The 11550-nt window shown below is 48.6% G+C and overlaps 1 protein-coding gene across 1 annotated transcript in view; it reads left to right on the plus strand.

The window, feature by feature from the left end:
* Positions 1 to 7760, plus strand: part of ABHD2 (abhydrolase domain containing 2, acylglycerol lipase) — a 114106-nt gene extending 106346 nt beyond the window's left edge. Inside the window, exon 11 of the mRNA XM_019983582.2 lies at positions 1386 to 7760. Within this exon, the coding sequence (XP_019839141.1) occupies positions 1386 to 1582 (197 nt within the window). The 3' untranslated portion in view covers positions 1583 to 7760. The remainder of the gene's footprint in view (positions 1 to 1385) is intronic.
* Positions 7761 to 11550: the final 3790 nt, after the last annotated feature.

Below are 11550 nucleotides of genomic sequence, written 5' to 3' on the forward strand. Positions count from 1 at the left end.
GATAAAAGCTGTCGCCTGTCAACCGCCTGTCAAACCACAGGCTCCCTGCACAGAAACAGCCACATTGGCAGCGGCAGGAGGACACAGGCTTCCTTCTGCACATCTAAAGTAACACCCACAGCGCTCATGCTGTCATACAGAAACTGATGAAATAGCAGCCAAAAGGGAAGAATAAAGGGGATCAGACAAGAGCCCTGCAGAGCCAGAAATGCAGGTGCCAGGAAGCGCCTCAAAGGCCTGGAGCAGCCAGCAAGGGGCCCCTTGTCGCTCGTCCCCCTGGGAAGACAGATGCTCTTTGTGGTACCTGAATGCACCTGGCTCCACATTTTTGCATGTCTTCAGTAATGGCTTTACTAGCCCATGTGGGACTAGCTTAAACATGGACTCATAAAGTCAAGCTCCAGGTTTGTAATTCTCAGATGACCATTTATCACGTGAGGTTGAGAGCTCGGGCAGCTTTTAACACAACTTGCAGCTTTATGTTTTAGTCTTGCAAGATAAAGTTCTGCAGTGGAAAATCATTGGCTCCATTGAATTCATCTGGTTCTTTGGTCAATAAGAGTGTGTTAGGAATCCGTCCTCAAAGTCTGGGCCCCACCAGTAGCATCAGCATCACCTGGGAGCTTGTGAGAACCGCAGAGTCTCAGCTCCTTAAATCCAGGCCTGTTAAAGCCAAACCTATATTTTAAGTCAATTGCCTGGGTGATTTGGATTGGCCAGAAAGTTTGTTCAGATTTGTAAGACGGTGCAGAAAAATCCGAATGAAATTTTTTGGCCACCCCAATACTTGGCTGTACAGTTGAGTCACCTGGGAGTTTTAACAACACCAATGCCTGGGTCCTCCCTCTTTCACCTGCCAACTCCCAGTTCCACCCCATCCCAGCCCTCACATCAGAATCTCACTGGTCTGGGTGCAACATAGGGACCTTTATTAAAAAAAAAAAAAAAAATTCAGGTGATTCTAATAGGCAGCCAAGTTTGAGAACCACTTAGAGTTCTAAGGATGTCCTAAAAGGCAACCCACTCGAGTATTCTTGCCTGGAGAATCCCATGGACAGAGGAGCCTGCTGGGCTACGGTACATGAGGTCACAAGAGTTGGACAAAACTGAGCAACTAAACCTAAGCCAGTACCCATTCTGCTCCAAAGCTAAGCTGCTATTCCCAAACCTGCTTGATCTCACCCTCTTGCCTGCCCCCACCAAGTTAGCACCCGCCCCCACTGCTGCTGAACAAGGCGGAGGGGGTGGAGATCAGATGCCCACTTAGAGGGGGACACCTGCACCCTTGGGGCAAGCCTGGGCCACCCTGGCCAGCTCGCCCTCCCACCTCCAGCCCCGGAGCCGGTCAGAGGACAGTGACTCACTCAGCCGCCTTTCTCCTACAGAGAAACGGGAGAACGTCATGTTTGTGCTGCCCCTGCACGGGGGCCACTTGGGCTTCTTTGAGGGCTCTGTGCTGTTCCCCGAGCCCCTGACGTGGATGGATAAGCTGGTGGTGGAGTACGCCAACGCCATCTGCCAATGGGAACGCAACAAGTCGCAATGCTCTGACACGGAGCTGGTGGAGGCTGACCTGGAGTGAGGCGCTCCCCGGACTCTGGCGTGCTCCAGCCGCCCTCCTCTGGAACTCTCATCCCTCACTGGCTGTTTTCAGGTCTCCCATCTCCCTCAGCGACCTGGATCTGACCTCACACCATCAACGGGGACCACCCACCAGACACACATGCAACCTGAAGTGGGTGGCGGTCCCTGGGAGCTCCAGGCTATTTTTGTGCTTAGTTACTGGTTTTGTCCATTGCGTTTGTTAGCCATGGTGACAAGCGACAGGGTTCTCACCCTGCTGTCCGGTGTCAGCATCGGATTGCTTTCAAGCCAATTACATCTAGTTTCCCTATTAAAAAGCGTGTCTGAATAGCAGTTTTGCTTTGCCAATCAAATTTTCCCCAAGAGCAGGGAAGGATGGATGTTACGCTGTGGCAGTTGTATGTGTCCTGGATGTAGACCCTAAATAGAGCCAGTGCTGTAGCTACAGTTCTTGGGGGCCTGGGGCCCTGGGCCCCCCCTGCTGAGAGTGTGGTCTCTTACATGACAAAATTCCCTTGAGTCAGAAGCCAAGTTTCTTCCTTATGCATTCCTGACGATGAGAGTTACCTGGGGCGCTTATTACAAATTCAGCCTCCCACGTCCTTCCCCTTGGAGGTGTTTCTGTGGGGCTGGGAAGGGGCCTGGGATTTTAATTTTTGACAAGTGCCCCAGGTGATCCTTATCACCAGGCAAATTCGAGAAACCCAATGGTGCGGAGCCTGTGAATTAGAAACGTCTTGGTAGCTCATGGTATCTCGTAGCTCCCAGGAGCCTCTGAAGCAGCAGTGCCTGTCATGTGCACCTGCCTTGATGTGATAGCCATGAGCAGTTTCAGCACGGGCCTGGGCTGGTGATGGAGACTTCAGGCCTGCCTCTGCCTCTCACTGGCTATATGACCCTGGACAAGTCCCTTTGAACTTTTCTTTCTTCACCTGTAAAATGCAGGAGCGGCTGGACCAGGCAGATTGCCGAGATCACTACCAGTTCTAAAGTTCAATGACAAACTCAGTTTACTGAGGTTTGAGAGAACTCCTCTCCAGGGGAGCCCGGGAGCTATTCTAAGCATGTCGATATCATCATTTGCCTTTCTTTTTTTTCTTTTTCCTGTCCCTCATTTCATATAAAGTGGTTTTGTTTTGTTTTTTAAAGTACTCATTTTATTTTTTTAGCCCACACACAGAAGTCGCTCAGTCGTGTCCGACTCTTTGCGACCCCATGGATTGTAGCCCACCAGGCTCCTCGGTCCATGGGATTTTCCAGGCATGAATACTGGAGTGGGTTGCCGTTTTTTTTAACCCAGTTCTCTCTAACTCTGGCTTTTGATACCAAACAGTTCAAAGGTTGGATCTGAGTTTGGAGAAATCGCTTTTCAACTGAAAAGGGTGTGATTTTGGAAACCGGATTTTTAGTTGAATAACTTATGTCCGTAGGCTATTGGATAGGTCTTTCAAGAGTGTGTCTTCTCAAATGAAAAGCCCACGCTGTGTTTCAAGTACTCCTTTCCTCCAATCCTGTGGTACTTGAATATCTAAAAACCCTGCACTTTGAAATAATCAGCAGTTGCTATCTGGAACTGAACAGAATTATGAGTGAAATGACCTAGATACTTAAAATTATTATTTCCCCTGCTTCTTCTACTTTGCTCTAGGACAGACAGGAGTATTGATAATGGATCCGTGTGCAGATATTTAAGGGGTAAAGGGAGCCATATGAGGGCCTGGGCGCGGACCCTCTTGGTCACAGGTGGTTATAGTTTGAGCCTCGGTCCTAGTCACGTGAGTCATGTGTTGTTTTCTGACAATCACCAGCTTATCCTAAATGGTAACATCAAAGACCACTGTTATCTGAAGAGACTGAGGCTTCTCTGGTCTCGACTTGGCTTTGGTTTCTCTCTCTCTCTCACACACACACACACACAAATTCATCATCATGACTTTCCCCCCAGGTTGTTATTTTTCAAGTGCATATCTCATTCACGTGCTTTTAGCACAGATCGGCACTTTATCTTCTGCCCCTCGATTTGGAAGCTCGTCTTTTCCCCCTCTGTTACTTTTTCCTCCAACCTGCAACCACAGCTGTAATCGAGAAAATTCACAGTCATATTTCCTGCTCCTACCTTCCTGTCTCAAGACTTTTTGTGAAATCAGATAAACGAAGCAATAACCTAACGGGGCTGAATCACCATCCCAGGAAGCAAGAGGCTCCTTTTCATTTGCCTTAGGACACGTCCCTTGATCTGTTCCAACTATATAGCAGCCAGGTACCAGCTCCATTCAGGAGGAGAAAACAGTCCGGTTGTCATACACTTGGCGGAGACAGGGACAGGAGTCTGGAGCCTGGTGTGCCCGGCAGTTCTGTTGACCCACGGAGGAGAGGCAGGGCTCAGAGCACTCCCTTTGTTGCTGGACAACCGGATTTTACCCCACAGGACCGTGGGGCGCCATGCGCAGCTGAAGTCTTTTTAGCGTGTGACTCTGAATGGCACTTTTTAGCTCACATGAAATCAACTGAGGCCCTTTGTTCAAGCTTCAGGCTCTCATGCATGGAAATGAGAGTGTAACTGTGGCCGTCTTACAGGAAAATTGTTGTTTGTTTCTGAATGGGAGCACAGAGGCATTCAAGCCTAATAAACAAGGGAGCAGCACTTTATATGTCGGTCAGCTTTTTCCTCCCTCCCGCTTGCCTGGCTTTTCTGTTCATTTCTGATGATAATGTGGCAGCTCTTCTTGCTCCTGAGGTCCTCTTGGGGTTAACACAAGGCTGAATTTTCAGAGTGTTTGCATATTATATTTTAAAATCAGGTTAAGGACATAAATTGTAATGGCCTAGATAATTCTGTTGCGGGAAGAACATGTTAAAAAACCAAACAGGCTTCTAGCAACATTTTTCCAAGTTTTTCTCCCTGCCTCTGTAAACAGTTTTGAAGACAACAGTGAGTAACTGATCCCAGTCAAGTTAGGATTGTGCATGTTCAGTCACTCAGTCCTATCTGACTCTTTGCGACCCAATGGACTATAGCCCGCCAGGCTCCTTTGTCCATGGGATTTCCCGGGCAAGAATACTGGAGTGGGTTGCCATTTCCTCCTCAACGGGATCTTTCTGACCCAGGATCAAGACCTCGTCTCCTGTGTCTCTTGCATTGGCAGGTGAAGTCTCTATGACTGAGCCACCTGGGAAGCCCAAGTTAGGATTATCTGACTTGAAAAATGGTCTCAAGTCTTCTTGATGCACTTATATCAGTAGCAAGTTTAACAGTCTTAAAGAAAACCTCTTACCTTCTCTGATGTGAGTCTGTACCAATGATTCCAGGGCAGAATGAAGACAGAAAGTTATTTGTTGTCACTGTATTCCTTGAACCTCCTGCAAGCATTTCCCACATACCTTAGAATGGGAATATACCTGCCAGGGGAGCACCCTCTCCTGACTTGGTGTTAATGTCCCAGGGTCCTGGACACTTGGATTCTTCTCCTGTCTAAATCACACTGGTCTGTGGGCAATCTCTTCCCCTCTCTAAGCCTCGTTACCTCACCTTAGACCATCTCCAAGTCCATTTCACCTGTTTACACATCCTTTGCCAGAACATTCCCAACTGGCCTTCTACAGCCCTTGTAAGTGGACACAGATAAGTCAAGGCTTCGGGCTTGTCTTGAGGGGACTTGGAGAGAGAGAGTGAGCTACTGCATTCAGCCTTTGCTGGTGAAGAACCTTGATTTTGCCCCAAGCCCTGTGTCCCTAACTAGCTTCTCTTCAGAGCCTCCATTGTCCTCCCAGTAGCCTTTCTGTGCCGAGGGCGGTCTCATGACGGGGACAGGTGCTGACCGTTGGAACAAAGCGAATATCCCCTTCATTCTGTGAGACTTGGGCAAGCATTGACCGTTCCCAGGGCAGGAATCCTTCCTGCTCAGACTTCCATTCTCAAACTGCAGCCTTCATTAGAGCTGAGATTTCTGGATAGTCGAGTTTGTCTGTCTGGCATCTGAATGAGAGCTCTCTTTGTCACTGTGTGGCTCATGATCCATTTTGCCAGCGCCTGGGAAACAATACACGTGTTCTTGTTTGTGTTTGCCAGGCTAGCAGATGTCTGAGCTCTGAAGGGCTTTTCTTTTTCCCATGGCACTGATTCTGACTTAGCGCTGAAGATCACTGAAACATCACCTTGAGTTCAAAGAACTCTGGTCTTTGTCCTCTGAGGTAGGACAGGAGAGTTATCATATTAAGCATTTTGCTGCAGCGTCCGCTCACAATATCAGCTGGAATCATTTTTCTTTGCCCAGAAAGCCTTAACTTGCCTCTAGAATATCCCCTGGTAGGACAAAGCTATTTGGCTGCAGAATTGAAATTCTCCTGCTGTATTAGTCTGCAACAAAGCCACAGCAAAACCAGAGAATGTTACATTAGGCACCTCCCACCCCTTGACAATTAAGAGCAGTCTGGAACTGGCCAAACACCTGATGTCTCTGATGTCTTTCTTCCTTCTTGGCCTCACTCTGTAGTTCAAAGACTACTTGGATACTTCCAAAAGCCATGAAAAGTGGCAAAAGCCTGCGTGTGGCATTTAGTGGCCAAGCAATTGAGGGAAAGGTGTTCTTCTCCACATGTTATCAAAGCAGAGGAAAATGTCCCCCACCCCACCCCGCCGCCGCGAATTCCCTGGTGGTCCACATTAAGACTCCGCACTCCCAGTGCAAGGGGCAAGGTTCAGTCCCTGGTTGGGGAGCTAACATCCTGCATACTGCAAGCATGGCCAAAAAAATACAGAAGAAAATAGCCACCACCAACCCCCTTCACATACTAAGATAGCTCTTGCCAAATTGTATTTGAAGGGGAGCAGGCAGTGAGAACTGGAATGCTGTCCAAAACTGAAGCTGCTTCCTCTTTGTTCTCTGCTCCTGCTGCCTCGGCCGCTGTAGCCCAAACACGCCCAGCCCCTCAAGTGGCCCTTAGAGGCAGGCTGCAGAGCCTGGCTCAGCAGCAGTTCTCAGACCCCAGGACAGTGGACAGCTGCCCCTTTTGAAGGAGCCAGCCCCTCCTTCCCAACACATCATGTTTTCTGAACCATATTTTCCCCAGCATGTATGTGGATAAAACATTCATCTATCTCAAATGAGTAAGCTGAAGTTAATTTCGAACCGCTGGATTGTCTTTTTAACTCAACTCCTGTCAATTAGTAACAAAGCCTATAACCTGCCTTCCCTCCCTCCTGGTGTCCCCATTAGCCAAGAAACCCATTGCCGCAAGTTAGGGACTGACCACCTATATAGCACCTGCAGAAGTACCCTTCATTGCCGTGGGGCATTCTCCTTCCAGGCCACCCACGTGCCGTGGCCAACAGTCCCCTAGCACGACGGCTGTGCCCGCAGTCCCGGCGCCAGTCACCTCCTTCCCGGGCTGTTTGTGGGGGGTGGGCCGAGTTCCCGGGCAGGCGTGGGAGCTAGGTTTCCTTTGGTTTTTGCTTTGGGCCTCTTTAGTCTTCCTAAAGCACAAGTCCTTGTAGACTCCTGCCCCCTCTTCTCCACACCAGTCTCAGACGATCTGGGTCTTGCCCACCGCCTCAGGAAGACCTTCACTGTACCTGAGCTTCTGATTTCTGCCACTGCAGCTGCCTTAGTGACACCAGGGGCTGGGGGGTGGGGGGTGGGGGGCCAGTTTGCATCTCCCCCCTTTCCTGGTTAGACTCCCATGAACCACTTTCTTTCTGTTGGCAAGGTGTGCTTCCAGGTTGATTTTTGAGAACCATCACTTACACATTCCTAAATTTCTGTTTTGTTTGAGTTTGGTTTCTTTGTTTGTTTTGTTGTTGTTGTTAATTTTCTGAAACTTCAAATGCTGCCCTGAAAATAATGTATTTTTGAGTTTGTGTTCTGAAGGCCTCTGTGCTGCTGGATTTGGGGGCGGGGGTGGGGGCAAGATATAGGATCCTCCAGCACTGAGGTGTTTAAGATTTGCAACTAGCAATGCAATTTTTTCTAAATATGAGGATATTTACCTTTATTAAGAAATTATACTAAACAGTGGTGTCCTTGATCATTTTATGTTCTCATAAATTACTTTTGGTTCTGTTTTGATTCTGTGTGGTGGTAAACAAAGATCATTACAAACAAAAGCTGTAATTTTGTTATCTTTGATTCAATGGAATTTCTTTACTTAAAAAAAAATAAAAAAGACTAAAAATGTGACCTGGCTGTGCAGTCATTTGTAGTGGAGATTTTCTGTCTGTGAATAAAAGAATTCTTCTTGGGCTTGCCTGGTGGTTCAGTGGGCTAAGACTCAACCCTACCAATGCAGGGGGCCCAGGTTCAGTCCCTGGTCAGGGAACTAGCCCCCACACACTGCAACTAGAAGACCCTGCATGCTGCAACTAAGACCTGGCACAGCCTAATTAATTAATTAAAATAAGTTTTTAAAAAATAAATAAAAGGATTCTTCCCATGTCTTCACCAAAGCACGAGCTTGAAAGAAGTGGGCAAAATACCAAATTCTCATCACAATTGACTTTAACCCAGCCTTGCAAATACCGAAGAAATGACCAGCCCACAGGTGTCTTTACAAGCCCATCCTCTCTGGGAAGACAGCCAAGGCCTGGGAAGAGTGAGATAATCAGCATTTTAAACACTTGCTCTATAAAGTGAACCACGTAGACAGAATGTAAGAGATGTCAAAGTGGTAGTTGTCACACATGATTCACAAGCTTTTCTGATAGTGTTCTTTGGAAAGACCAGGTGAACATGACCTAAATTAAGATTATATTGGGTTGGCTGAGTAATAGTGGTGTTTTCTTCTTTATATCTGTCTGAATCCAAGCGAAGGGTCTCCCAGGGCCCAGTACTGGCCCAGCCAGAAGGGTTGTGGTGGTCCATGCTCCCCCACCCCAAGGACCTTGCACTTAATCTTCTTCCTTCCTTGGTCTTGCAAAGCCTTTGACAAACTAAGTGGGGAGAGGTGAGTTGGTTTTGGGGGACATACATCAGCAAGATCTAAGAATGCTCACAGACAGAGGATCCCCGTGGGCTATAGCCCATGCAACCCATGGGGTTGCAAAGAGTTGGACACAACTGAGCAAGTCATCAAGCTTCCCAGGAGAATCAATCAGCAAGGAGGTTGCAAACCCCTGCCTTGGAAGCTCTGATTGGTTATGTGCATTCCCCTAAGGATCTTGTTAAAATGCAGACCATGATCCAACAGATCTGGGGTAGGGGGAACTAAGATTCTGCATCACTAGCAAGCTCCCAAGTAGAGCAGACATCCCCTCCTGGGGCCACACTTTGAGCAGGAAGGCTCCCGGGTATCCTGTGAGCTTCCCCTCCCCGCACTGCTGCTGCTAAGTTGCTTCAGTCGTGTCCGACTCTGCAACCCCATAGACGGCAGCCCACCAGGCTCCACCGTCCCTGGGATTCTCCAGGCAAGAACACTGGAGTGGGTTGCCATTTCCTTCTCCAATACATGAAAGTGGAAAGTGAAAGTGAAGTCGCTCAGTCGTGTCCGACTCTTAGCGACCCCATGGATTGCAGCCTACCAGGCTCCTCCATCCATGGGATTTTCGAGGCAAGAGTACTGGAGTGGGGTGCCATTGCCTTCTCCACCCTGTACTGCTAAAAGCTTCCTCAACACCAGAGCCACACCCACAATGAAAAGTATTATAAAAGGTGGTCCAATTCACCCTGAAGGTGACTCCTCAGCTTTCCCAGATTAACTTAAGACCCAGGCATACCTCTTCCAGGAAGACTCTGCCAGGACACCCGGCAGCATTAGCCTCCTGCAGCATCCCTTAGGTAAAATCCCTTAGGTAAAATCTAAGAAGTGGCTAGTCTTGCTCAGAGATTCTTTGAAGCTGATGGCCCATTTCATTACTGAGACCTCCACCCACACCTTAACAAATGCTTCCATCTGCAAACAGTATTTCCCCAAAAGGCCATGTGATGCGTCACTGTGACCTCCCGACTTTGCTGTTGTGCTGTGTTCAGCCATATCCAACTCTGCAACCCTGTGGACTGTAGCCCGCCAGGCTCCTCTGTCCACGGGATTCTCCAGGCAAGAATACTGGAGTGGGTTGCCATTTCCTCCTCCATGGGATCTTCCTGACCCAGGGATGGAACCCGTAGTTTCCTGCGACTCCTGCATTGGCAGGCGGATTCTTTACCCACTGAGCCACCTGGGAAGCCCTCCCAACTTTTGCTTGCCTCAAATTACTTTCGTGTGCAGAATCCCTGCCTCATCCCAGATGTCTCCTGAAGGAAGGTGTTCTGAGCAGCAAATGGTTGTAATGAAAGTCATGTTTTGTTATCCCCTTTCCCATATTTGGTGGCTTTCAAGAGTATTTTATTGTCCCTCTAATTTTCTCATGAATGAGGGGGGTGGTAGTCACTTGTAGGAATCCAGCATATCCAGGCAGCTCAGAATTTGGGAAACTGAGCACATCAGATTTTAACATTAACATTCATGGTCTTCAGGCACCTACTCCCAAAGGCAGCACCACCTTCCTGGCAAGGTCTGGCTCAGACTGCCCCTGCCCAGGACTGCCATGGACATCCATGGACATGGAGGAGCAGTATCAGGGCATGGCCAGCAGGGGGCGGTGGCAGCCCACAGTCAGAACCGACTTCCTCAGAAAACCCTTGGGGCTTTTTTGTCAAACCATTCTTAAGCTAAGTCTCCAGCCCTGCTGACTTTAGCGGGACCCCAGCATCCCATTTGGATTTGAGTAAGAACCAAATGTATGGATGTGAGAACCAAATGTCATGTATGGAGAGTTGCATCATAAAGAAAGCTGAGCACCGAAGAATTGATGCTTTTGAACTGTGGTGTTGGAGAAGACTCTTGAGAGTCCCTTGGACTGCAAGGAGATCTCACCAGTCAATCCTAAAGGAAATCAGTCCTGGGTGCTCATTGGAAAGACTGATGCTGAAGCTGAAACTGCAATACTTTGGCCACCTGATGTGAAGAACTGACTCATTTGAAAAGATCCTGATGCTGGGAAAGACTGAAAGCAGGAGGAGAAGGGGATGACAAAGGATGAGGTGGTTGGATGGCATCACCGACTTGATGGACATGAGTTTGAACAAGCTCCAGGAGTTGGTGATGGACAGGGAAGGCTGGCGTGCTGCAGTCCATGGGATCACAGTCGGACACAACTGAGCGACTGAACTGAACTAAACTGAAGAACCAAAGCTGCCCCCAAGAACTTCTGCCTGCAGTGTTTTCCATATCCTGATTTCCTTTGTAAATTAGAGCGCCCACAAATCAGAGGGTGGGGCGAGGAGGGCTCTGGCAATAAGGGACCCGGGGGAAGAAGGGAGTCATCCAAGAGGAATCAGCCAGGGTTTTCCTCAAATCTGGGAGACAACTCCTCTGCAAAACAATTGTAAGTGTAGCTTGAAAGCTTTAACAAAGCTCATTCCTTTCATCTTTTCAGCTCAGCCTCATCCTCTCCCGGCTTCTACCAACACCTGTACTGTTGACTCACCAGTGCCCTCTATCTCGGCAAATACAAGCCCCATTCTCCTATCACTTGCGCCCAGCAGCATGCTTCTGTCCTCACCCTGGACATAGCCTTCTTAGCTCCAGATATTCTAGATCTCTTGGGGATGAGGCTGCAGAGCCCTCTTCAATCAGAGCAGCTCCACTCTTTTCAGGCTTAATAATAGAGTTCCATGTAAGGTTTGATATGGAAAGGCTTCAGGTTTTAAAGAATTTGAAGACGGGTTTGCGAGAAATCCTCACTGGTCGTGTATGCTCAGTCACTTGAGTCATATCTGACTCTCTGCAGTCCTATGGACTGTGTCCTGCCAGGCTCCTCTGTCCATGGGATTCTCCAGGCAAGAAAACTAGAGTGGGTTGCCATGCCCTCCTCCCGGGGATCCTCCCAGCCCAGGGATCAAATCTAGGTCTCCTGCATTGCAGGTAGATTCTTTACCACTGAGCCACCAGGGAACCCTCTTCACTGGTCAGCCACCCATAATAACTTGCTGT

Source organism: Bos indicus, chromosome 21, assembly GCF_029378745.1.
Source record: "Bos indicus isolate NIAB-ARS_2022 breed Sahiwal x Tharparkar chromosome 21, NIAB-ARS_B.indTharparkar_mat_pri_1.0, whole genome shotgun sequence".
NCBI lineage: Eukaryota > Metazoa > Chordata > Mammalia > Artiodactyla > Bovidae > Bos > Bos indicus.